This window comes from Canis lupus, chromosome 26 (genome assembly GCF_011100685.1).
Source record: "Canis lupus familiaris isolate Mischka breed German Shepherd chromosome 26, alternate assembly UU_Cfam_GSD_1.0, whole genome shotgun sequence".
Classification (NCBI taxonomy): domain Eukaryota; kingdom Metazoa; phylum Chordata; class Mammalia; order Carnivora; family Canidae; genus Canis; species Canis lupus.
The window spans coordinates 18870448-18897470 of NC_049247.1; the positions used below are offsets into that span (position 1 = coordinate 18870448).

A 27023-nucleotide genomic window follows, 5' to 3' on the forward strand; every position below is an offset into this window, starting at 1 on the left:
TTCAGAGTCCTAGTTTCAACACCTGCTAAGGGAGGATAGTAATCCCCCTCCTCTGGGGGCCTTGTCTGGAGACTGGGAGATAAGGAAACCCGAGCCCAGCCAGACGCCCAGCTGTCCCAGCAAAAGTATTCTCTTTCTTCTCCTTATCATTGCCCAGTGCTCTGCCTGGATTCCTCCAGAATGCCCAGCGGGGCTGGGAGGAGCAGAGGGAAAGAGACAGGGGCACCCCAGGCAGAAGGAGCCTCCTGGGGAAGGGCCCAGAGGTCGGGAACACCATGCTAGGGGGCACTGGGCTCCTGGTGCACAAGGGAGCAGGCAGGTTTGGAAGGACTTGGGCTCTGAGCTCCCCCTGACCCCCGACCCTGCAGTAGCCCCCTCTGACCCTTGGCCCTGCAGCCCTGTCCTGAGTCAGTGACCCTCGGGTGCTGATATTATGCAGGCTGGTCAAGGTGAGCAGATACTGGTGCTCACAGTCAAGGGCCTTCCTCTCTTTGTGGCTTGTCTCCACTCGGCCCCCTGTTCTGTGCTGCCTCCCCCAACGTCCCCAGCATCCCCCCCCCCCCGGAACCTCATGAACACATAGCACTCCCTGCAGACGGACCTGCTGGCTCTCACTGTGTCCTCCCTCCCTGCCTTCCCTCCAGGATGTTCCCCTGGGCTGCAACTGCTCCCTTCCACTTCCCTGCTCCTGCCACATCCCATACAGATACTGGCCACAGCCCCCATATAGTCCAAACAGCCCCATTCAAATCGCACTTCTGCAGCTTGCTTCCGGGCTGGGCAGCCTCTGGGAGGAACCTCACTGAGCTTCTCCTGCTTCATCTGTAAATGGGGCTAATAGTAGTTCTAACCTCCCAAGACTGACTGTGGTGTCTGAGCTAGTGACATGTAAATGCCACACACATCTGAAGCTCTCAAATTTATTTAGTGAATCCTTTGGAGCACCCACCATGGGTCACACAATTTAAGGGGTTGCGGATGCATCAGTGACCAAAACAGACCACAGCCTCTGCCCTCAGTAAATGTCAGCTCTGATCGATGCATCTATTTGCACGACTGCTCCGCCTGCCTCCCCGCAAGGGTGGGGATGGTGTCTAGTTCATGTGCACATCAGACACCCAGCTCAGGGCCTGGTCTTGCTTGCCAAGTGAAGAAGCGGTCTCTGATGTGGGGGTTCCCTGGGCATTCCTGACTTCCCTGGAGAGTTTGTTGCACCTAAGGATGCCCCCTTCCTGCAGCAGTGGACACTGTAGGGTCAGGCAGGCGAGTCTGTGAGGCCCTCGGTCTCGCTCTCAAGCTGCTGCCTGCCATTTTGAAGGGCCAGGGCACTGTTGCAGGTGAGGTCCCCCCTCAACTTTGGGATATCAGAGCTGGGATAGCTGCATGTGAGGCAGGGTTCGCTTGGTTGCCAGGGACAGAATCCCAACTCAGACTGGCTAAAGCAGTAAAGGAAATTCATTGGTTGGGGGAACTCCTCTGTCCAGCAAGGGTTTCAGGCATGCTGGGTCTCTCTCGATTTTTGAGGCCTGTTTTCTTTTGTGTTGGTGTCCTTCCCTGTCAGAATCTGCTCGTATGGTGGCAAGAGTCCCAGGGAAAGCTCTCATTGGCCCACATTAGGCCCTGTGCCCAATTCCTGAAGCAATCATTGGTGGCTAGGGGAATGGAGTGTTCTCATTGGCCAGGCTTAGAGCAGGGGGCGGGGTCATCTCCTTCCCAGCTCCGCAGCCTGATGAGGGGCAGGGAGGAGTGGCTTTCCACAAAGAAGAGATGTTCAGGCCACTCCCAGAGGAACACATGAATGGGCCCTGCCTGGAAGCAAGTGGAACTCCAGAAAGTGTCCGATTCCAGAGGCTGCTCATCAAAAGCTTGGGGTTTGCCGAAGGCTACCAGGAAGAGCACTTCTGGAGAGAAGGCCAACATTTCTGCTGTTAGGGGAGTGAGTGCACAATTTTGATTTATATTTGGATTCCTTTCTGGGATCATACACCAGGAAGGAGGAAGGGAACAGACACTGCCGGTCCCCTACTCTGGGCCATGCACTGGGCTAAGCTCTGCATGCTTCACAAGCAAGCATGGGTTTTGGAAGGAGGAATAGACTGGATGCCCACATCCCAAATCCTCATTCTGCCCCTTCCTAACTCTGTGGCCTCAGGCAGGTTGTTTGACCTCTCTGTGCCTCAGCTTCTTCATCTTAAAATGAGAGCAGTAATACCCTGCTGTTACTGTCTAGATTACATGAGCTAGTGAGTTGAAGTATTAGAACAATGTCTGGTGCATTGTAAACTTCCGGTGAATGTTAGTCATTGCTGTAGCCTATCTTGGTGGCCATAACAAAAATATAAACTGGGTGGCTTATAAACAACAGAAATCGATTTCTCACAGTTCTGGAGGCTGGGAAGTCCAAGATCAGTGTGCTGGCAGATGTGGTGGCTGGTGAGGGCCTGCTACCTGGTTCATAGATGCTGTCTTCTTACCAGGTCTTCAGACATTGGAGCTGGGGATCTCTCTGTGGGATTTCTTATGAAAGCACTCATCCCATTCATGGGGCTCCACCCTCAAGACCTAATCACTTCCCCGAAGCCCCACTTTCTCATGACCTCACATTAGGGATGAGGCTCCAATATATGAACTGGAGGAGAGGGGGTACATTCTGTTCATGCCACTCATTATCATCATTACTACTTTTACCACAATTAATTGGCGGAAGGGGATAGAAGGTAGAACACTTATGATAGAATTCAAGGCATCACAGCAGGGTTTACCAGACTTGGGAGTTGGAAGATGCCTTTCTGGAATCCAAAAACAGACCCAGAGACAGCTCCTTCCTCTGCATCTGTGCTCATCTCCTGGGGGGTCTTCAGATCCACCTGGCTCACACCTGTCCTAAGATGTGCATATTTCATAAGTCGCTGGTTCTGGCTGCCCCTTGGCATTTCCTCTCTCTCTCTCCCCCAACTCTCAAGTTAAAAGGCCTCAGGTCAATGAGATCCAGGGATGAGGAATCAGCATTGTCATGGTGACCAGATTTTGTCTATGTCTTCAGGGACCCTGGGACTGGCCGGTGTGGGCCTTCTCTGTGACCTGGCATCTCTCATGAAGCCTCAGCTGGGTATCTCTGGTCCCCCCATGTCTGCTTATCTAAGACCTTTCTTAGAGCATTGGCAGTTGCCATGGAAACAGCTTTTGAGGCAAAATTGTCCATGTGGGCTGAGGACAATATCCTCGAGAAAATGGAGAGATTACCAGATTCCCCAGCTCTCTAAGGGGCCCCAATTCCTAGAGCCTCCAAAGACTGCTACTTCTCAGTGGACCTGGAACCAGCAGGAGGATCCTCACCCAGTTTCCAGGGCCCCTTGCTGGTTTCCTGTCTCCAGTCTCCCCTCCTCCAGCACAGCCCCCATATCAGCCATATGAGTTTGAACTGGGGTTATTTCAGAAAGATGGACACACCTCTGCTCTGAAACCATCCTTAGCTCCCTATTGCCCCCAGGGTAAAGTTGGCACCCTGCAGGGGTCTTCTTCTTATGGCCTTGTTTCTTGCCATCCCACTCCACACACTCTCACCACACTTGATCAAGCCTCTGTGCCTTTGCACACAGTTCTCTTTGCAGGGATGCCTCCTCCCTCCACAACTCCACTTAGTATAGGCTCTGTACTTTTGAAGGCTCAGCCCAAATGTCACCTCCACCAAGAAGCTTCCCCTGATTTCCCTGACCAACTTCCCTTTGCTATGTACGGAGTCAGGGTCACAAATTTGGCCACCAACAGGGCCAGGAAGGGGACATGATGCGTAACAATGGGACTATGTTGTCACTTCTGCAAAGGGATCGGCACTCTCCCACTATAGCTGAAAGTGAGAATGACTTGGCCCATCTTTCACACCAGATCGCTCTTATTTCTACACCAGCAGGACCCAAGGCAAGCTCTGTGGTGAACTGCAGCTGACTCATTGCCGCAAAGTCAAGGGCATAATAGGGAGGGGTGGAGACTGTAGAGAACCCTATCCTGTCCATAATGCAGGCCAATATGGCCAATTCACTGGAAGTCTGGACTTTAGGTGCTCTGAGGAACATCAACCATGCCCCTGTGCCCACCTTCCCTACATGATGGCGGAGACTGGGCCATCTCATACCCAGAGTTTCTAGCAGGGAGTATGGCACTTAGAAAGTGTTCACTGGCAGCCTTTTGAATAGATGTTTGAATGCGCAGGTCTGTGCTGTTTCCTGAACCTGTGGAATGTGCTCCTGCCACAGGGCCTTTGCATTTGCTGCTTGTACTGCCTTCACGACTGAAGTCACATGTCTCCCTCTTCCTATACTCAGGTTTCTTTTCAAAGGTCCCCTTCTCAGAGAGACCTTCTCTGAGCATGCAACCTAAAATAATACCTTTTCTCCCATCTCTATGCCTGTTCCTCTTTCTCTTTTATCTGTAGCCCATATCACCACCAGCTATTGTGATCACTTTTTCCCCTGGCATTTACATAATGCTTCCAATGAACCAAGCCTGCTTCTAAAACATTACCAGTGTAAACCTATTTGATCCTTAGAACAACCCTGTGAGGGAGGAGCTACTATCACTGCTATTTTTCAGATGGGGAAGCTGAAGCACAGAGAGGTGTGGTGACTTGCCCAAGGCCACATAGCTGGTGAGTGGCAGAGCAGGGACCCAAACCCAGGCGGTCTGGCTCCAGGGGTGTTTGCCTACTTCATCACCATTTATTTATGTTTCCATTACCCACCCCTCCTTGAGAATGCCAGCATCTCGAGGGAAGTGCTATCTCCCCAGTACCCAGATCCAGGCCTGGAGCCTAATAGATGTTTAATAAATATTTCTTGGAAGGATAGAGCAAGGGAGACAGGAGGATCAGAGAACTGGAGGGAAGAATCCTTGGCCTTCAGAGCTTTCCATTAGCCCAATGTCAAGGCCATCTTGCCGGAAGCTTCTCAGCCTCCCGGAGGGTTTGAGTCAGCCTGTCTGGGAGAGGCCCCAGCCCCCCTCCCTCACCCTCCAACAAGGCCTCTGTTTTCTGACCTCTCCCAGGCAAAGGTGCCAAACCGCACTCCTGGAACTCCAGGCTCACGCTGAGCACACTTCCTCCTGTGACAAGGCCACAGAGGAGAAGGTTCCAGGCCGGAGGCAGAGGAAGTCTCGGAAACAAGGTGGCCTGGAGTGAGCGGGGCTGTTGGGCGGCCAGGGAGAGGCCAGGGCAGGGCTGTCCTTGGCCAGATGTGCCGGGAGCCTCAGTGCTGCTCAGGAGACAAGCACACAGGACAAGAGAAGGCTGGAATGGGGCTCGGGGTTCCAACACTGCAGCCAACACTCCCTGACGTCGGACCCTGTTCTGAGACGGCCCATGCCCTGCCAACTTCTCCCTGGACCCTCAAACAGCAGCTCTGTGAGGGGGCAGTGAGAATTAATTTCCCAGCCATACCATGTCTATAAATTTCCTAAGTCCTTGTGATTGTGACGGGCACTCTGCCCAGGGCTTGGCCAGCCTTATTTCATTGAAGGCTCACAGCTCCTGGGGCCAGATGCTAGGGATGAGGAGCCTGAGGCTTGGAGGGGTGAAGTAGCCTACGCCAGGGCACGCGGCCTGCAAGGGCCAGGGCTGGGATTCAGTCCTAGCTCTAAGTGCTGCGGAACCAGGCTCCAGGAGGAAACCAGGAGAGAAGCCAGGTTCTACCCATTGCTCACTTGTGGGGATAGACTGGGGGGGAAAGATCACAAAACTTGTTTGAATTTCGGTTTTCCCATCTGTCAAGTGGGAATTGGGGGGAATCGGCATCGTGTGAGACCCTGCGAGGGGCTGGCCGTTGTGCGAGGTGCATCCCATCGGTTGTTCTCCTACATCTTCTCAGCCCATTGAACAACCTCCATGTCCTAGAAACAGAAGCGGAAGGTCAGAGCCGTGGAGAATGGGGCTGAGCTCTCCCAGCCGGGGCCGTCTCCTGGTTATGCCGTGCGGCTCTGTGTAGACGGAGCAGAACAACATTTGGGTTCAGCTGAGGGATTTCTCCAAGTGGAGGAATGCGTTGCCGAAGCTCTTGCAGAGGATGTGGGCATGCGGGAAGGGAGATGGGGCCGAGCCCCGGGCAGGCACGGCAGTGGCCACACGTCGTCGTCCGGCCAGGGCAGTGTCTGGTCTGGGAGGAGGAGGCTCGGAGGAACCGCTGGCTGCGGCCTGGCTCCCATCCTTCCTCTGCCTCCAGACACATTCCAGGCTCGTCTTTGAGTTCCGTTGGTTTCTGGAAGCGCAGCTCTTTGCTTTGGTTCAGAATCTGCTAGCTGGATTCAGCCCAGCTTTCTCCTCACCGGGAGTGGAGGTGTGGTGGGGGGGCAGGGATGCTGCTGGTTCTCCCAGAGAAGTCACCATCTGACTTTTCTCTACAAATGTTTGCTGAGTACCTGCTGTTGCAGGGGCCACTGTGTCCACCCACATCATTGCTTCATGACATGCTCATGAGAACTCTAGGAGGTGAGGTCATATCACCCCCATTTTATAAACAGGAACACTGAGCCTTGGAAAGGAGAATCTGTTCCTGGTTGCTTGACTAGGAAGGGCCTTTGAAGCTGGTGGCCTAGCCGATGGGTAGCCTGGAGTGGGGAAATAAGCCGAGACAACCTTGTCACAGTCGACAAGGACCCCAGACTTGCTCAAGGGGTGAAGAAGCGGAGGTTTCTAAATCAAACTTTAACCCCTGATCCAGAAATCTTAGAACTGTAAGGGGTCCCAAGAGATCACTTTATCCAGACTCCCTGATTTTCTGAAAGGAAGGCATTATTATTTTTTTAAAGGTTTATTTATGTATTTATTTCGGCGGTGGGGGGAGGGGAGAGAAGTGGGGAGGGACAGAGAGGGAGAGAGAGAGTCTTGAGCAGTCTCCGTGCTGAGCACAGAGCTCAACCATGGCTCCTTAGAGACGCAAAGTAATTTGCTCAGGGTCTCACAGCATGGAGCTGAGCCATACTTCTTTTTTATTGGCACGAGGCTGGCAATAGACAGACACATGACTCATTCAACTATGGCATTTTTTTAAAGCTGGAAGGGAGCCTTTGATACCGTCAACTCCAACCTCCTTCTTCTACAGATGGGGAAGCTAAGGGCCCCAAAGGGTCAGGGATTTATCTAAGGACATCTGCCACATAGAGCCTGTGAAAGTGTGAAGACCTCTGCCTCCCAGTAGCCCCGTGACCTTGAGTAAGACGCACTCTTGCTGGGCCTCTGCTTCTTCAACTCTAAGATGGCCATAATAGTGACCACCATCCCATGGGATGTACATAAAGTGCTTCTTGGCATCCTGGCATGCATAGTAGGACTCAGTAAGACATAGTTATTAAGATGATTATTATTAACCCTATTTAATCCTGACCTCCTGGGCTCCAGAGCTCCTTTCCAGGATGGTCCATTGGGTCTCAGATACCCACCCTGGGGCTCTGCTCTGAGTTTCTAGGGTCTGGTAAGGTTTGGTTCTCATTCATCAGTGCAGCAGCAGAGGAAAGAAGGAGGGAGCAGAGCCAAGGGGCTGGAAACAATGGCTCCAGAAACAGGAGCCTGGTGCTTGGCTTGCTTGCTTTTCTCTCCCACAGCAGGAGGGGGGTCCTGCTGACGGAGAAAGTTCCTTTGGCTGCCAGCGCCCAAGTGTCTGCAGGTGGCAGGGGTGAAGCCATGCTTGGGGGCAGTATCAGGTGCAGCCTGGTCCTCGGGGCTGACAGTGGGCTGTGCTGGCCTGGACTTGGGGCAGGGCTGGGGGGCTGGGACGATGACTTCCTGGGGAGCACCCAGCAGCCCCTCGGGGTCTAGGCTCCAAGCCCACGCTGTGAGCAGGACCCCAAGCACATGTCACGGGCTGGTGCCTGGCCTGTGAAGAGGGCGACCACCATTGACAGACCTCTCAGACCACGTCCTGAGCAGCTCATGTTAACACCCCACTGCCTGCTGCCTTCCAGATGAGCTGTGTACACAGCTCAGGGATTGCTTACGTGAGTGGACTCAAGGCAGACTTCAGGGGATTAGGCGGGTCGGGTGTTGGGCCCCGGAGTCTAGGGGGATATAAGCAGGGCGGGACTTTGTTTACAGGCCCCCTCCAGGGTCTGGGGCAGTGTTTATGGAAAGAGGCACAGGCTATCTGCCTGGTGGCTTTGGACACAAGCTGAATAATTGGAGGAACCACACTATTTGTACATTGGACCCACCAATGGGGCCAGAGTGGCTTCTCAGCAGGGAAGGAGAGACGTCCACCCAAACCCTTTTGCTGGGGGCATGACCGCTGGGTCTGCAAGAAAATAGTGGGGCTGGGTTTGCAAGGAAGTGTCTGTGCTCTCACTAGGTCCCAGAACCTGATGCCAAGTCAGGTTCTCATCTGGGGTGGGGGGCCAGCCGAGCCTCAGTCCCCAGGGAGGCAGGGGCCTTAGGGACTGCTTTTAAGGAGAGCTCTTAAGCAGAGACTGTTGCCCTGTGGTTTGAGTTTTGAAGAGATCTCTCTGGCTACCAAGTGGAACATGAAATCACAATGGAAACAAGAGGCTGGTTAGGCAGTGGCCACACTTCACGGTCCGGTGAGGACAGCATCTGGTGGGCAGAAGTCATGGGCAGATTTAGGAGCTGTCTAGGGGCAAAATGGGTAGGATCTGACAGATGTGGGGTGGCAGAGAGCCTGGTTAGGGTCATAGCAGGAAACAGATAGCTCCCAGCTCAAACAGGAGACATGACAGCCTAGGCACGGAGGGCTCAGGATGGGGGGAGATGGGTGCAGTCTAAGGGACGTGCAGAGGCCAAGGTCCAGCCCTGCAAGGGGACCTTGCTGCCCCAGGCTGGGGGCCAGAGGAGAGATCTGTACTTCCATCCAGGTCGTATAGCTGCAGCTGACCCAGGAGACCCTGCAGGGGCGGGGGGGTTGGGTAGCCTGACCTCCGTCTCTTCCTGCCCTCTTCTCCCAGCTGGACTCTCCTTGATCAAGCCCAACTAGAAGTCAGAGGGCAAAGAGCTTTGTGATGTCAGGGGGGATCTGTAGGACACAGAGCACCGGGGGATGGACCTGGACAACAGACAGAGCATGCTGGGGAGGAAGGAGCTGTGATGTAATCGGGGGGGGGGGGGGCAGATACCAGGCAGGAGAAGGGATACTCTTGGGGGTCCCCTGCTTCTGTGCCTCCGCTGTTGGAGGTTTCTGGTCTCTGAGCAAAGGGAGTTGTCCAGGTCCAGGGCTGGACGCTCCTTGCTTTGGCCTGCTCCTACAGAATCCTAAGCTCAACCAGGGCCCCATCCAAAACCAAAAGAAAATGGGACAGGCTGTTAGGCAGCCAAGCACTTTCCAGCTTCACTGCAGTGACTCAGCGTGAGCTTCTTCGTGTGGGCGTGGGACCAGGGAGGAAACTCTCTCCCGACACAGAGCTAATTCTGTCCCAGGGCTGGCGGCCAGCCTGCGGCTAGAAGATCTGCGGTGCAGTGTGGTTTTGAGGTTCCTGAGTCCCTCAGAGCTGGGGATCCAGGGATTGTAACCCCTAAGGTGTCTCTTGGAGCGATCTGTGGGGGGAGCAATCTGTTGGGGCCCAGAGGCCCTGCTCTCTGCCCTGAAGGGCAGGGAATGGTAGGTGAGAGCAGGCAGGGAATTCTGTAGCAGACAGACGCCAGACCCTCCAGAGGCTGGCTGTGGGGGGAGGCGGGGATGCTGCTGAGGAGGGCCATTTGGGAAGGAAGAAAGGTATCCAGAAGGTTTGCATTACATTTCAGCTGCGGGTCGAGGCTGTGGTCCTGGGCAAGTAGAAATAGCCAAGATTTGGGGGTCAGAGAGTCCTTGGTTCACACCCTAGGCTAAGGCTTAAAGGCCGTGTGAGCCTGGCTTGGCCACTTCATCCCTCTGAGTGAGCCTCCATTTGCAGATCTCCACAGTGAGGCCACAGAGGGGTGAGGCATGAGGCACGTGACGGCCAGGCAGGGTTCTAGGCTCTGGGGACCCACTACCTGCAGGAGAGCCCCCTCTCCTCTGTGGCGGAGGCAGGGTCACTGCCTCGGTCTGGACCTCAGTCTGTGCAGCCATGCACCGGGCTGCCCTCTGGGGGAGAGGCAGCCTCTTTCCGAGGTTGGAGGGGGTGGGAGGAGAGGCCTCCCACCTGGGCTGCCCATCTGGACTGTCAGGGTGGGCCGTGGGGGAGGCCGCTGCGGCCAAACACCAAGGGAAGCGCTTCCAGTTTCTCTGATGGGCTCCCACACCCACGGGCCCTGATAAGGCCCCTGCGCTGGGCCTGTGGCCAGAGGGCGAGTGGCAGGCCTGCCGAGACCCGAGAGGTGCCGGGCTGGGAGGGGAAGGGGCTGCTGGCGGCCGTGGGCAGGTGGGCACAGAGGTGAGTGAGGGCAGATGAGGGGCCGCTGAGCCTCTCCGAGGGGAGGAAGAGACGGGAATGGGGTGGGGGGGCGGGCAGGGAGACAGAAGACTAGGAGGGCTGGAGAGTGAGACACAGAAACACAGGCACAGACAAGGATGAAGAGATGAAAAAACAAGGAGCAGAGAGAGACCTCGACAGAGAAAGGGAGCTGAGATCTTCGCAGACTTAGGGTGCCAAGGGGAGGCAGGGGGCACACAGCTGCGGCCCAGATGCCTCTCAGCCCTGCTGTCCCCGGAGCCCGTGGGGCTGCAGGCCAGTGGGCAGCAGCTGGAGAAGGTGGGGCTTGGACTCGGATGCCCAGATTCAAATCTCTGCCCTGCTACTAACCAGATGTGTGACCTCCGGCAAGTGACCCCACCCGCACCCCCTCTGGCCTCAGCCGTCCCCTTGAGAAAGCAGGGTTGGTGACAGCCACCCTTGTGGTGGTCAGGGCAGGCCCAGGTGGGCACAGGGCGATGTGGTGCCTCCAAGCCAGGGCCCAGGAGCAGCAGGTTCCGCACAGGCTTGCGGGCTGGATGTGTGAATGAGTCTCCATCTCCAAAAGGTGTTTCCCTGCAGCGCCTGGGATCAGGATACATTCCCTTTTGGGCCATTACCTAGAGGCGGGGCTGGGGGTGGGCATGGGGAGGGGGGCTGGCAAAGAAATCACTGGGGACCTGGAACCTCATCTTGCCCCGTCTGTAAAATCCACACCATGAACCCTGCCAGACTGATCTCATGGGGGTTTTGGGAGGTTCCACTGGAGCAAAGACCAGAGAATTCCAGAATATTCTGGGGAGGCGAGGTGGTAAACAAGGAGAGAGTGGGTTTGGCAGTGTGGCAGGCTGAGTTTGAAGCCCAACATGACAGCTACCTGCCTCCATGACACCTACAATGACTCATTTGACCTTCCTTGCTTACCTGAGCTAGCTATGTGACCTTGGGCACATTACTTACCCTCTCTGGGCCTCGGCTTCCTCTTCGTGCCAGTGCCTAGAACAGTGCCTAGAATGTAATGAGGGCCAGATACATGTTTGTCTAATAAAAACGAAGCCAATGACATCTGCCTGAGGTTTTTGTGCTTTGCCGCAGGAGGAACCAGATATGAACTGGAGCCCCCATCCGTCCTGAGCAGGGGCTGGGCTGGGCTCACTAAGGAGGTACGAGGCCTTGGGTGCCACAGAGCCAGCTTCAGCTGGGCCAGGGCTTCCACTGGCTCATCCAAGTCCATTCCCAGTCTGAGGAGGCTGCCAGGCGGAGCACTGAAGGGCCCGGGGCAGGGCCCAGGCTGCCTGCTTGGCCCTCGGTCGGCCGAGCGTGGCTCCATCGGGGATTCAGGGACATAGGCGTGGGCTGGGCACTGCCCAAGCATGAACCCCAGCCAGGGATCTGGGGTGTCTGTTTGTTTTCTCTGGGTTTTTCCAGACCTCAGGAGACGAAAGAGAGCTGACACAATGGTATCCCTGCATCCATCCTCATTCGCATCCCCAGCCTCCTCCGGAAGCCCCCACACTTGACCTCTCTTTCTTCTTGGTGCTCGTTTCCTCTTAGCCTCGTTTTCTATCCTTCTCCCTCCCACCACTGCTCCCATGGGGCCATGATAATCCATTCAGTGTGTATCTTGTTATTTGGTGGTGTTCTTGCAAAATGTTTGTTACTGCTTTGTGTGCATTGCTGCTTTTTTGCGTGCGTGTTTTCAGTGCACTTAAGTGCTATTATGGTTAGGTGGTTTTAAGATGCTCTGGATGCTGCTGCTGTGTGTACACTGGATGATCTGTTGCTCCTACCGGCTGTATAGCATTCACTGTCCCCTCTCCTGCAGTGGACGTTCAGGGGTCCCCAGCTTTCTGCCATCAGTAGACACATCTGTGTGCCATCCCCCACCCCCCGATCCTCTGGAACCTTGACTGTTTGAGTACACACAATCTCCCAGGGGTCTCTTGCCCCTGACAGCCAGCACCTTCAGCTCTTTGTTGGAGGACCAACCTCAGGGGCTGGGAGTGCCTGGGAATTCATGGGCAGGGCAAAGGAATACAAATACTCAGCCTCCTGGACCGTGACCTCCATTGTTCACTGAGCACAAGCAAGGCCAAGGGCGCCTTCTTCACCCTTGCCCGGCCTCCTCCCTTCCCGATCCCATTTCTCCACTCCCTTACCGATTTTTCCTGGAACATTTCCTCGATAAATCACTTTTGTAGGGATCCTCATTTGAGGTTTGCTTCTGGAGAGCCAAAGCTAAGACATGCCCCTGCAAACACTGCACATGAGCGTTCTGGTGCTCGGTGCCTTCCAGGGTTGGAAGGTACACAGGGGTTCACGGCTACCCGCGGTGTGGCATGAGAGCTTGTGTCCCCACCCTGCCAGCCCGAGGGGCAGCCACACCAGCTTTGTATTCTTACCACAGTCTAGTAGGCGCCAAGCGTTATCTGGCTGTGGTTCTCCTCTGCATGTCTTTGAGCATAAATCTGTCATATGCCAATGACGTTTGGAGGTTTCCCTCTTATAAATTACCTGCTCGTATCATTTCCCCATGTTCTGTTGGGATTGCTCTCTTTTCGGCTTTGAAGGAAGGAGTTTCTTGTACGTTGTAGATGGCAATCCCTTGATGGGTTTGGAGATTATTAGTATGTTGGAGGCAGGCAGCCCTGGAGGCAGGGCTTCTGTGCATGTGTGTGTCTATGTCTGCATTTGTGTGTATAACCCATTGTAACAAGGGGGCTTGGGCCCCAGCATGGGTGAGGCCATGGGGCAGAGAGCTGGGGATAAGACCTCCCAAGCTCAGAGTAAGCCATCTGAGGGAACCACAAATAGCAATGCTAGGTTTCTAACAATAATGACAACACATAGGTGTTATAGATTGAATTATATTGCCCCCCTCCCACCAATTCATATGTTCACTGTAAACTCCAGTACCTTATAATGTGACTGTATTTGGAGACAGGGTCTCTAAAGAGGTGGTTAGGGTAAAATGAGGGTGGGCCCTAATCCCTCATGACTGTGCTCCTTATAAGAAGAGATCAGGGCGCAGATACACACAGAGCGAAGACTACGTAGGACGCAGGGAGGAGGTGGCTGTGTATGAGCCAGGGAGGGGGACCCTCCAAGAAGCCAGTCCTGCCAACACCTTGATCCTGGACTTAGAGCCCCCAGAACTGTAAGGAAATCAACATCTTTTGTGTGAACTGTCCAGCCCGTGGTCCTTCAGCACAGCAGCCCAAGCTGACCACTACAGTAGGCATGCCGCTCCCTGTTTCCAAAGCTCTGGGAGAGAAGGACACCCCTACCCCTGCAGGACTCTTCCTATGACATTTCTTTTTTCCTTCTTTTTTGTAAAGATTTCATTCATTTATTCATGAGAGACACACAGAGAGAGGCAGAGACACAGGCAGAGGGGGAGCCTGTTGCAGGACTCAATCCCAGGACCCTGGGATCACGACCTGAGTTGAAGGCAGACAGACTCTCAACCGCTGAGCCGTCCAGGCATCCCACCTGTGACATTTCTAATGGCTTGGCACCTGCCACACAGAAGTGTCTAGTAAATTACGATGCCAGCAATTAATGCCACATATGCTTTCTAAGTGCTCGCTGTGTGCCAGGCACTGAGCTAGGAGCTGGTGAAGAATGAGCGCCTGTTGTCCTGTGGACCTTTTGGGGGTATTGGGTGGCATCGGGTAGGACATGGTCAGCATCACAGGGAGATGCCTGGTTGCTGGCCAGAGTGGAGATGAAGGGAGCAGTGGTGTCAGAAGCAGGTATGGACAGAAAACTCTAGTGGATGCTGATTCTGGCTGCCCCCACCCCAGCCCACACACAACAGCAACAGTGACAAAGACAACAGTGGCTTTAGGCCCTACAGAGGTGTACAGTGCTTCACAGACTTTATTTTGCCTCCCTGTGCCTCAGTGTCCCCATCTGTAAGTGGGTATAATCATGTCTCAGCCCCCGCAGGGCTGTTGTAGGGGGTAGGTGAGGTGTGCGTGAAGTGTGCGGCCCACTGTCCAACACATGGGAGGTGCTCTGTTAGTTACTAGTGGGGAGCTTCTGCGCCCCAGGCAGTGCCCAAGCACCGGAACATACTCCACCTACTCAAGCCTCGCAGCAGCCCCAGCATTGGTCCTCAGGCCCGCCCCACTACACTGGGATCACTGTGGAGCCCTAGAGAGGGCTCAGGCCTGGTCCAGGCTGCTACTGTAGCAGAATGCCAGAGGCTACCAGGCTGAACAACAGTCATTCTCACCGGTCTGGAGGCCGGAAGGTCCAAGATAAGATCACACCTGAACAAGTTGTTTCTCCTCTCTGGGCCTCTGTTTCATAACCTGCAAAATGGGGATGATAACACTTGCCCTGCCTGCTTCTCAGGGCTGCTGGGGGGAGGTGAGCTAAGGCAAAAAAAAAAATAAATAAAAAAAATAAAAATAAAAATAAAAATAAAAAGCCATCCTTTCCTTCGTACATGTCCCATACATGTCTCGGGACAGTGGCCTTGAGAGTGTCCCAGGGGCCTCAGAGCAGCCCAGTTCAAGGTCCAGTTCCAAATGCATGTACGTTCAGGCTCACAGGCTGAATGTGGGAGCGATCCAGAGCAGCTCATTTGCTCCCTGGGCTCTCTGGGGAGCTGAGGGTGGAAAGGGGGAGCTGGCCACAGGCTCACCTGCCTGCCTAGGCTATGATGAACGATGTGCCCTGGACCTCCACCAGATGTCCTGAGACTGAGGAATGTGGATTCCTTGGGGGGCTAGGGAAAGGGGAGCAATGAGGAGGTGCCCCAGAAGATGGAGCTGGATGCCCTAAGGCACAAGGAGGGGTGGGAACAGATGTGGAAAGAAGTGCTCCCTCTTCTGGAAAGCAAAGTGGTTAGGGGCAGGGCTCAAAGTCTGATCATCCTGGTGTGAATTGGCCACTTTCCAACTGGGTGACAATAGCCTCACTTCCTCGCCTTTACGTTGGGAGTGACAGCAGAACGACTCCCGGGGCTTCCTGGGGATGTATGAGCTAATGCAATGAAAGCATTTATACAGTGTTCAGGCTATTGTGTGCACCCAATCAATGATTATTTATCACCAGGATCTAAAAGCAATAGAAAGAATAGCTGGATATAGACATAAGAAGAAACCAAAACCAATTCAGAAGGTTGAGGACCAGCAGGGTTAATGTGGCTGCTGCTTTTGACCTGCAAATATGATTCTGAGCTTCCCTGTGGCCACATCGAAAAGGGAAATGTGATCAGTTGTAGAATATGGATTATTAGGAATGAGGAAACAGCCCAGTTCCTCAGGGGAAGCAATGTTCTTTACCCTAAATTCTCCTGGGCATTTCTCACTGAGCAGGGGGCTTCAGAAAGGGCACCCAAGAGAGGCGGTGGGCAGTGGGTGGGTAGTGGGTCACAGACCAAGATACACATGGCATCGCAAGTGTGATTCTCAAGTGGAGTCCCTTCCAGACATCTTGAAGGAAAAGTGAAGGGAAACCTGGCAAGGTAGCTCCGGGGAAGGCAGCTCCAGAGGAGAATAAAAAATGTGATGGGGATCTGAGCCCTCTGGATTCAAAGCTAAGGCTTAGAGAGCTCCGAAGAGTGAGTGGCAGGACTGGGGACTGCTAATCCCTCAGGGAAGCAGGGGGAGCCCCAGACACTGCTCACTGGGGGGTCCCTGGAGATCTGACTTCCCAGCTGTGTGGCCTTGGGCGGGTTGCTCACCTCTCTGAACCTCCATTTTTGCACCTGCAAGTTAGAGTCACCCCCTCAGGGCTGCTGGGAGCATCACACGGAGCCTGGCAGAGCAGCGTTTGGCATGTACTGAGGGCTCAAGTGACGTTGGCATGTTGGTATACGCCTACGATGGATCAGGAGCTATGGTTGCATGCACTGTCTTCAGATGCCTCCTGAGTATTTGTTTAAGAAATGCAAATAACTAGAATTTTATAGCTCTTTATAGTTTACAATTGGCCAAGGGTTCACGGTCGCCTCACCTGACCCAACAACATGAGGGAGGCTTTCTTACTTTTATTTGAGAGACCAAGGGATTGGAGCTTAGAGAAGCAAAATCCTGGCCTGTGTTGCCCTTGATCTGCCCTTGAGCCCAGAAATGGGGAGACAGGTAGGCAGGACCACAGTGGTCCTGCAGCCTTCCCGGCCCCTCCTACCGTCCCAGGTAAAGGCCGTTTTAGGAGACACTTAAGGGTGGAATCCTGGGACACAGCAGCAACTGTCACAGCATAGTGCCTTCCCTGTTCTAAGAACTTTACATGGGATATTCAAGCCTCACAGCCATTCCATGAATTAGAAACTGTGACCATCACACCCATTTTAGAGATTGGACAACTGAGGTGCAGTGAAGCTAACGGACTTGCACGAGGTCACCGGAGGTTCATGCAGCCCCAGGCTTTGGGAGCTGGCAGCCTGGCAGGGCTCCTGAGTCTATGTCCTTGACCCCTCCCCTGTAGTGCCCAGGCTGCGCAGAAACGGGCTCAGGGCAGGGGGATGTGTGTTGGGACAGGTGGAGGGCAGGCCTGTGTTGAAACACTCTCCTGGGAGGGCCGAGGGGTTCAGGGCGAGGGCACACACCAACTGGGGACACTGACTCACCCAATTCCTCGCAGGCTGAGGGGGTGGATGGATGGACATGCCCAGAGGATGTCAGCACCACCCTGTACCGCCTCAGCCTGCCAAGCCCCATCCCTGCTCCAAGACGAGGAGACATGGCCTGTGACCCTGAGCTGCTCCCAGCCCCGCCGGAGAGCCAGACATGACGCTATCTGTGTCCAGGGCATCTCTGTAGACGCTGTGCAAAGCGCTGGATCCCCACTCCTCTTCACCCTCCTCTTGGGGCTCCCCCGCCCCCCACTGCCAACGAGGGAGGCATGCTCGGGGCGGGGAGCCGCCTGGCATGTCCCCTCAGCCTCTGTGCTCAGGGCTGTCCTTTAAAACTCAGCTCAGACTCCGCTTGAGACTCCCCCAAGCAGCATAGGACCAATGCCCAGGCTGGGGAACGCCCCCTCCAGGGGTCTTCGGGCTTCCTGGCCTAGCACCAGCCCCAGAGCGCCTCTGTCTTGTGCCTTGTGACTGGCTGTGAGCCCCTGTGGGATGGGACCCCAGGGAAGCCATTTTCTCGTCCCTGGGGCCTGCACAGCCCGGCACAGGGAGTGTGGACACAGTCATTTCATCCTCAAGGACACACTTGGTGGCAGTCATCAGACCGTGATTTGGGGGGCAGCATAAGGCGATGGTGAGAACCCTGGTTCTGCAGACCTGGTTCACATTCTGACTGCCTTCCCCCTGCCCAGAGTCTTCATCACCTTCAGCCTCATTGGCCCCCCTCAGGGCAAGGCTGGCTATGGTAAACGCTGGGCACAGTCCCTGGCAGGCGTTGTCATGAACACCAGTCACATTGCCCCCAGTCACGGGCAAGGGCGGGAGACACACACGGTTCCCACCTTCCCTCTGCATTCCAGGACCACAGGAATCCCTGGAGGATCCCTCACTGGGCACCTCTAGAATATCCCCCCAACCTGCAGAGGAGGAGGACACCCAAGTGGGGTGATACTTGAATTCTGAGTCTCTTGAACCCACGATTCTCAAAGGGATTGTCCAAGTGGCTTTTATTTAATAAAAGCGAAAGATGACTTCTCTGAAATAAAATACAACCTTGAACCCATTAAAGGACCAGCAATCCATGCACACGGTGGAAGGTTGGAGTTATCTATAATGAAGCATCGATTGGCAGTCTGGCCAGTTTGGAGCCCATGTGTCAGGATGGGAAGAACTTGGCTGGTGGAAGGTGCATGGGCTGGAACCCAGAGCCCTGGGTTCAAATCCCGGCTTGGAATTCAGTGGTTTACCCCCGGAGCCCTAATGGAATCATTAATATTCTTTGAGGGTTTACTGTGTGCCAGCACTGAACTGATTTCCCAGTGCTTGGGTTTGAACCGTGCCTATGAGCCCGCCTCCAAGACGTCCCAAGCTTGATGACTCCCCTGAATCTCAGCTTGTTCTTCCTTAGATTGGGAAAATCCCCAACAGAGTTGTTATGGGAATTGGCCAAAGTGCCACTTAAGTTGTCTGGCACATGGTAGGTGGTTAGCGAATGTGTTCATGTCTGTCTCCTCCCCAGACTGTTGTGACAGCGGGTCTGTGTGTGATCCAGGGGGCTCAGGGAACACCCAGTGAGAAGGATGCTTCTCTCTCTCTGGGTCTCCGTTCCCCAGATCCGAAGCAAGAGGCACCACACCTGCCTCAAAGAGACCTGGGAAGACAAAATGAAGGAATTATATAGTTCTTGGCACATAGTGGGTATTCAGGGCTGTTCCTCTTCTGTCTTCCAGGCAACTGGAATGGTGTTTTCTGGGTCTGCCCTGGCAGCAGACTTGCATCGAGCCATCTGCACACTCTGCCCTGTGCCTTCCCTGCACCCGCCCGTGACTCACGCCCCCATCTGTGGGTGTGCTGGGGTGGGGCTGGGGACGAAGGCCCTGGCAGTTCATCTGGGTTCGAGGGGCTCCACCACTTCCCAGCCTCCACCCTTGGGCATCACTTAGCCTTTCTGAACCTCTGCTTCCTCAACTCTGTAAATCGGGGGTGACGACCACAGATCTTCTCTTTCGCTCTGAGTCCCCCCGCCCGCTGACTCAGACCTGGATCCAACCGCTGTCTCTTCATCCTTTCCTGCAGGTGTTTCTAGCTGTGCCCAGGCACTGACTGGCCAAGGACCCCCATCGGAGAGCCTCGGACACCCTAACAGTGAACGGTGAGGGGCTTTTGCAGGCTGAACAATTGCCTCCAAAGGGCACCAATGTGGGACCCATGATGAGGTGGGGGCAGAGAATGCCAGCATGGCCATTTCCTGGGTTTGGGAAACATGCCCAGAACCAAGTTCCCAGCACTATGCACCCCTCTTTCATGACACCGAGCATCATTGTGATGTTACCATGATTTGAGGAATCTGACAAATGCTTGTCTCCCTCGCTAGAGTGGGGGGGGGTTAGCAGACAGGGGGGTGGTTAGTGGGGGGGGCCCAGACAGGCAGCAAACAGCGTTGTCAGGAAGAGAGACTCTGAAGCAGGGGTGTGGCTCCTGGCTCCACCTCTTGCCCACTGTATAACCTTGGGCAAGTAACTGGCTCTCCAGACCTCAGCTTCCCCATCTGTAAAATGGGGTTTGTAGTTAAGTAAGTAGTTAAGCTGTCAGGATACCGAACCTGCCTTGCTCAGAGTCAGGCAGAGCAGATGTCAACCCGGCTGGTGTTGGCCAAGCTCTTGGAGCCAGTTCCAGTCACGGTCCCCCTACTGACCCCTGTCTCCCCTCGCAGAGAATGGGGGACGAGGATTACAACACCTCCCTCACCTACGACGATGAGTACTCGGATGATTTTGACCCCATCATGGTTTTGGATGAGTCTTCTCCCCTGGAAGGCAAGGTGGCCAGGATCTTCCTGGTGGTGGTCTACAGCATCGTCTGCTTCCTCGGGATCCTGGGCAACGGGCTGGTGATCATCATCGCTACCTTCAAGATGAAGAAGACGGTGAACGCCGTCTGGTTCCTCAACCTGGCCGTGGCGGACTTCCTGTTCAACATCTTCCTCCCAATCCACATCGCCTACGCCGCCATGGACTACCACTGGGTTTTTGGGACGGCCATGTGCAAGATTAGCAACTTCCTGCTCATCCACAACATGTACACCAGCGTCTTCCTGCTGACCGCCATCAGCTTCGACCGCTGCATCTCCGTGCTCCTCCCCGTCTGGTCTCAGAACCACCGCAGCGTGCGGCTGGCCTCCGTGGCCTGCGCGCTGATCTGGGTCCTGGCTTTCTTCCTGAGCTCCCCGTCCCTCATATTCCGGGACACAGCCCTCGTGCACGAGAAAATATCCTGCTTTAACAACTTCAGCCTGTCTGCGTCCGGCTCCGCGCCGTGGCCTGCCCACTCCCGCCTGGACCCCGTGGGCTTCAGCCGGCACATGGTGGTGACCGTCACCCGCTTCCTCTGTGGCTTCCTGGTCCCCGTGCTCATCATCACAGCCTGCTACTTCACCATCGTCTGCAAGCTGCGGCGCAACCGCCTGGCCAAGACCAGGAAGCCCTTCAAGGTCATCGTGACCATCATCACCACCTTTTTCCTCTGCTGGTGCCCCTACCACATGCTCTACCTGTTGGAGCTACACCACGCCGCCATGCCCGGCTCTGTCTTCAGCCTGGGCTTGCCCCTGGCCACGGCCATTGCCATTGCCAACAGCTGCATGAACCCCATTCTGTATGTCTTCATGGGCCAGGACTTCAAGAAGTTCAAGGTGGCCCTCTTCTCCCGCTTGGTCAATGCTCTGAGCGAGGACACGGTCCACTCCTCCTACCCCAGCCACAGGAGCTTTACCAAGATGTCATCGATGAATGACAGGGAGACCAGCATGCTTTGAAGCTCTGCGGGGAACCCCCAATGGACAGACATTCCAGCCTTGAAGGCCCAAAGCTCTGGCTTCTCAAGACCAGGGCAGAAACATCTTCAATATCCACCCATGCCCACTGTAGTCTGCAGGGGGCTGACCAGTGTTTTGAGCTGGGAGTCCAGGGCTTCAAACTCCTTTCTTCAAGAGGCAAGGTGGACAGAGCATTGCCATGACGCTCTCCAACTTACACCAGAATCCCATACTTCTTGGGAGACCAGCCTTGGCCAACACAAAGCAAAAACAGGAGAATTCTCAAAGTCACTGCCATGAACTGGGATGAGAATAAGACAGAGGGATAAAGCTACCTACTGTGTGCTCCCCTGGAATGTCAAACACTCTGCAGGGTGTCTTCTCCTGGTAGGAGCAAGGGGAGGTTGGAGCAGACTCTGTGTGATGCCAATCACACCTCAGCCCATTTGCCTCTATCACCAACCAGCCAGAAATCCCACCACCCACACCATTGCTCTGGGTTGGGAAAGTGAAGATGCACAGGTTACCAGGGAGGGAGGGGAAAGGGACATACGAGCTCGTGCATGGCCAGAACCATGGATTTGGCTTTCAGATCAGCTGGGAACACAGAGAACAGGTCCTGAGAGGCCATGTGGGCTCTCCATGAAGGCAAGACACGTGGGGCCACCATAAGGACTTGGGGCCTGGGGAAGCGGAGGAGGGAGAGGGCTAAGGCCCTCAAAGGAGGCAGCCTGCAGGTCCTCACCTTAGAACTTCCCAGGGTCATGGTGCTTTGGGACACAGCTATTTCGGGGATCGGGGTGGTGCCAGCCCCTCCCCGCCAGCCCTGCTCTCACCTGGCATTTGTCGCCTCAGGCAGGGCTGGGTCACAGCGGTCAGCAACACCTGTAGCTTCCACCCCATCATGGGGACTGTCCCTTCCCTGGTCCACTGACTCTGGCTACAAGTGCTCAGAATAAAACTCTCCAGGGCGGAGGCCCAGAGAAGGAGGGCCTCTCTTGCTCCTCAGCTTCCTCAAAGCCTTGCTCAAACCAGCTTCGGGAATCAACCTGGGAGTGCCACGCAAGGTGAAGAGCGTGTCCCAGTGCTCAGTCTCTGAACTCAGCAGGGCCTGGAAACTGACGCCTTGTGCTGTGCTCCCGAGATGCAGGCCGTGGGGTGCTGCAGGCGTGGAGCCTCTCCTGGTGCAGCCTTGTTGCCTTTTCTCAACTAGGACCAATACCCTCCTATGCCAGGGTGTCACTGTCCCATATACAAATGACAAAGCTGAGGCTCAGTTCGGGGGTGGGGGGCAGGGAGGATGGGAAGTAAGTAACTCACCCAGAGACTCGCAGTAGAAGCAGAGTTAACATGTGAACCCAGCTCTGTCTGGCTCCAGAACCTTTTTTGTTGTTGTTGGATTTTTTTTAATGGCAAATGTATCTATTGAGAATATTCTAGAATGTCATGATAGCTTACATTTATTTAGCACCCCCTATGCTAAACACTTTGATGCGTTATCTCATTTATTCCTCCCGGCAGCCCTGAGTTAGGTACAGTTATTACTTCCCTTTTACATATGAGGTATAGCTGAAGCTCAGAGAGGTTGAGTTACTTCCCTGAGGGCGTCCAGCTGATCTCTGCCAGAACCTGGATTTGAAACGAGGTCTGTCTGGATCGAATAAGGCTACAGAATCAGGGTCTGAAGAGTAGCTTGGGGGTTTGACCATAAATATTGATTCCTCAGCAGATTCTTGTAAATACCTTCATGACTTATAAGCCAGCTTTGCAAATGGTTTTCCAAAATGACCCAACATGGCAAAGAAAGCACACTTGGCCTCTAGTTCCCCGACATCCCTCCACACGTGCCCACCAGGGTTTCCATCTCCTGAACCCCCTGAGAGCTCCAGGGAGGGCAGTGGGGGCAAAGCAGCCAGGCCGGAGGCAGTCACTGGTGGGCCCGAGGCCATGTAGCCTCCGAGTGTCCACATCCTCTTCCCTTCCAAGTGCTGCTGTTGTGAAGCTGATTCCCTGACAAGATGCAATGAACAGATGTAATGTCTACACAGCTCTGGACAACTTCCCAAGGCCATGAGCTGTTTGGTAATCACACCTCATTAAGAGACAGACTGTTCCTTCTCTCCTTGGGTCATTGTGCTTATGATGAGGCAGCTCTGAATTAACCCCAAGAAGGGCGACCAATGGCTTTAAGAAATCTGAACTTGGACCATCTGAGAGCAAAAAGGGAGCTTGAAATATTGCCCAGTGCCCCTTGTCACCCCCTCCCCAACTTCACAGGTAAAGCAAGTAAGGCATAAGACAGTGTAGGACAGGTTCCAGGCCCCAGAGACGGTCATCAGCCACTCAGGCTCTGATCCCCCGGGTGCTACTTGCTCTGGCTGGGTCCCCCACTCTTCCTGGGCTGCGTGCAGGCCAGGCCAGGTCCCGGAGCCAGGAAATCATTTTGTCATTGGAGAAGTTGATGAACAGGAGTGAAATCCAAACCAGCTGTTTCCTCCTTGGGGTCAGGCCTCTTTCTGGCTGCCCCACCAGGAGTTTCCCATTAAATACTTAAATGCAACCATGATATCCTCCTGAATCTTTTCCCTGCAGCTTCTTCCGAGGATCTCACAGGTCATTCATACAAAAGTCCTGTGGTTCACTCCACCCGCAGCCAACGTGCTTTGTGCCTGAGAGGCCCCCTTTGGGGCCAGGACCAGGCCAATGGGGTGTCAGTGCTGCTTCCTGGGTGGGGGGAGGCACTGAGGGCTCACGGGGAAGCAGGCATAAAGACAAGAAGTGAAGGTGGTGTTTGGGAGGCCGGAGAGCGGGAAGCACAGAGGAAATGCAGAATAGAGAGAAAGCAAGAGTCTGGCATTTATTAAGCATCTACTGTGTGTCAGGTGATCACAATCTCATCAGACCCCAAAATGAGAAGAGGACCAGCAGAGCCACATGGGTGATGCAGAAAGGGAGGCTGGGATTGCAGACCCCACCTGTTCAGGGTCACACAGCTAGTAAACGGCAGAGCCAGGCTTTGAACCGTGCTGCTGCCTGAGCTCCCTGCTTCTTCAGTCTGTGGGAGGAAGGAGAGAGAGAGGGACGGGATGGGGGGAGAGGGAGCAAAAGGATGGAGGAGGGGCTCAGGAGGGGACAGTGACCTGGATGTGGTGTTGGCTGAAGTCAGAGGAAAGAGTCTGGGTTAAGCCTGCCCCTGAAGTCAGCTCTGGAGGGCTCAGGGGCCAGGCTGGGTGGAGAGGAGGGAATCCAACAGTGAGAGCCATGAGGGCCTTTCCCTTTCACAGATGAGGGAACCGAGAGCTTCCCTTTGCTGCAAACAGAGTTGGTATTTGCTTGGATGGAGGTGGCCCCTGATACCCCAGCCCTTCCCTCTCCTGTTCCTCCCTGGCATGCTGTGCTCTGGCTGGAGCCAGAGTGCCCCCAGGTTCTGTGGCTGCCAAACCCTGGATTTGGAAAATTGCTGCTGCGGGTGGTACCCAGGACCAGGGGGAACCACGAAACCACTTATCCAACCATGAAATAACTCAGGAAGGGGCTTGCTTGCTTTCTCCCTTTGAGGACAAAATTGCTTTTGAATAAAGAGACTGAGGCAAGAGTGGGGCTCTGTGCCAGACATTCCTGCCCTCCAAAACACTCTTGCCTTCCTCATTCACCTCACAGAGCAGCAGGTGAGGCTCAGAGACGTGTAGTGCGCTATCCAAAGTCACACAGCAGTGTTGTGAGGCAGCAGGAGGAAGCCCAAAATTCCCTACCATTCCCCAAATTTAGGACATCAAAGAATCTGCATTTTAAAAAGCATTCCCTTCACTTATTTCAATTTCTTAGCAACCGAAGGCAGTAGATTGTTAGTAACTGGCTCAAGATAGCATCCACCCATTCACACCAACATGCATCCACTCACCCACCCACCCACCCACCCAACAACCATCCACCCACCCAACCGATTTACATAATGATTCTATATCCACCCATTCACCTATTCCATAAAAATCTATTTAATACCTTCTGTTTGCCAGGCCCTGTGGTGGGCACTGGGAATGCAAGGATGATCAGGGGATGCACAGTCTCTGTCCTTAAGAGGTCATTCATAGCTTAGTGGGAGAGACAGCCAATAATTTTTTTAAAACCGCACCCTCGGTGGGAAACCACCACACTAAGCAGCACATATTATAGAGAGATCTGACCCTGCCCAAAGACCAGGGAAACCTCCTTGGGCAAGCAACGTTTGAGTTGAGATGTGTAGGACAGGTAGGTGCTGATTCAATGGTGGGCAGTGGGGAGGGGTGCCGGAGAGGGTGTTCCAGGGGGTGGGAACAGCATGGAAGGGGACAGTGATGGCGAGGGACTGAAGGGGGTTGGGGCCACAGCAGAGGGTGTAGGCAGAGCACAGAGCAGACAGGATGGAGAGGAGGGCAGCACAGGCCACGTGCAGGGCAGCGACCTGCTCAGATCCGCATGTTGCAATGATGCCCAATGCGGGTGGGTGGGTGGGGGGTGCTGCTCTGGGCAGGACAGGCTGGGGCAGGGGAGAAGGGGAAGCCAGGAGACTGGGGCAGCTACAGGTGAGTGCAGTGGGAGCAGAGGTAGAGCTCAAGAGAAGTGGACTATCCTAGAGATGCTTACAAGCTACCCAAGCTTTCTCAGGGGAGTGGTTAGCGGGAAGCCAACCCAGGGCCGTTTCAGCTGCACAAAGGCCTCGGTGCATTGCTTTATTGATGGAAATTAATTGTAAATATTATTCAAATTTACCTCCCAATGCACAATTACATTTCTCAGGGGAGTCCTCTGAGCACATAATAAAGCCCTATAAATAATACATATATTAACCTAAGAAGATCGGAGGCACATTAATGCTGCACTTTGCGGGTGGTGGCTGTGGGGAATTTATGCAGACAAGACTCTGAGTGCTTGGACTAGGGTTTGACTTTGGAGGTCACCCGAGCTCTGTCCTGGGGATCTTCCAGAAGTCTCTTCCCACCCCACCCGCCCCCGCCACTGCCCCCTGGAAGGCTGCCAGCTATTGCTCTAGAGTCCTGGTGAACCGGCAGGAGGAGGCAAAGAGAAAAGGTGGTAAAGGATGGAAGAAGCACAGGTGTATAGGATGCTTACTTTGTGCCCAAAGCTTCAAGAAAGCAATACTCACAATAATAATAGGTCATATTAATGGAGCATGCCCAGGGGTTGGGTATCTTCCAAGTGTTTTGGTTGTATTAACTTGATGAATCCTTACGACCACCTTTGTGGTAGGAGCCATTCCTCTCCCCACTTCCAAATGAGGAAATGAAGGTTCAGAGAGGTGTGACGTCTTGCCTGGCATCACACAGGTCACACAGCTAGTAAGTGACAGAGCTAGGATTCAAACCCAAGTGTGTTTGACTCGAAAGCAACTTGCAAACACAAACTATCCTCTAACGAGATCCCTCCCTGGAGAGAGGAAGGCAAGCATATGCTCCCGATCCAGTGTTAGATCTTAAGGAGGTGGGAGTGGGGGGGATTTGACTGATTGCTTTTTCCTCTCGGAGGAAGGAAATGCTGTCTGGATGGGCTTGTCATTTCCTCACAGCCCCGGGAATCTTAAAAACCACATCCCTTCTCAACCCCCCCGCCCCGCCCCTGCCCGCCATTTACAGATGGTGAAACTGAGGCTCTTTGCAGTTGGAAGCAGGACCTCCCAGCTCACTCACTGCTGGGATGTGAGATCCCATACCACCCACTATTCTAGAGACCTGGGCATTCACTGAGCTACTCTTTTCATAGTCTGGTGCTAATCTACCCTGAAACCACCCCTGCCCAGGATCTGAGGGGCACTGGGGGCATTTCCAGCAGGATCCTGTAAAGGGAAGGCAGGAGGCCTTGGAAAACCCTGGTACAAGGCAGAGACATGCCATATTTGGGGCATGAATGTTATCCCTCACAGTCATCCTACAGATGGGTGACGATGCTATCTGGATCTAGGTGGTAGTGGTTGTGATGTGGCTATCTTTATACATCAAACCTCATTTGTCTATACATATATGATTACTGCACTTTACTGTAGTAAGTTATGCCTTAATAAAAGTATTTTGAAAAGTAAATTCTTAAATAAAATTTAAAATTCATGAATTAGCTCACAGTGTCTGCAGGAGTGGCTCCCCACCTCCTTTGGTGCTCTGGACAGAATCAAGTCTGGGGGCTTCAATCTGATTCAAGAGAACAACTCAGAGGGAAGTAGAAAAGCAGCATCTCAGGAAGGACTCCCAGGGGTCATCCCAGCCCTGT

At 54.2% G+C, this 27023-nt stretch overlaps 1 protein-coding gene across 6 annotated transcripts in view; it reads left to right on the plus strand.

The window, feature by feature from the left end:
* The window catches only part of CMKLR1 (chemerin chemokine-like receptor 1), a 51783-nt gene extending 24913 nt beyond the window's left edge, over positions 1-26870 (plus strand). For all 6 annotated transcript variants that reach the window (XM_038575447.1, XM_038575448.1, XM_038575451.1 and 3 more), the window contains 2 exons: positions 19028-19103; positions 19665-26870. In XM_038575447.1, coding sequence (XP_038431375.1) covers positions 19668-20765 — 1098 coding nt within the window. In that variant the 5' untranslated portion in view covers positions 19028-19103; positions 19665-19667 and the 3' untranslated portion in view covers positions 20766-26870. The remainder of the gene's footprint in view (positions 1-19027; positions 19104-19664) is intronic.
* Positions 26871-27023: the final 153 nt, after the last annotated feature.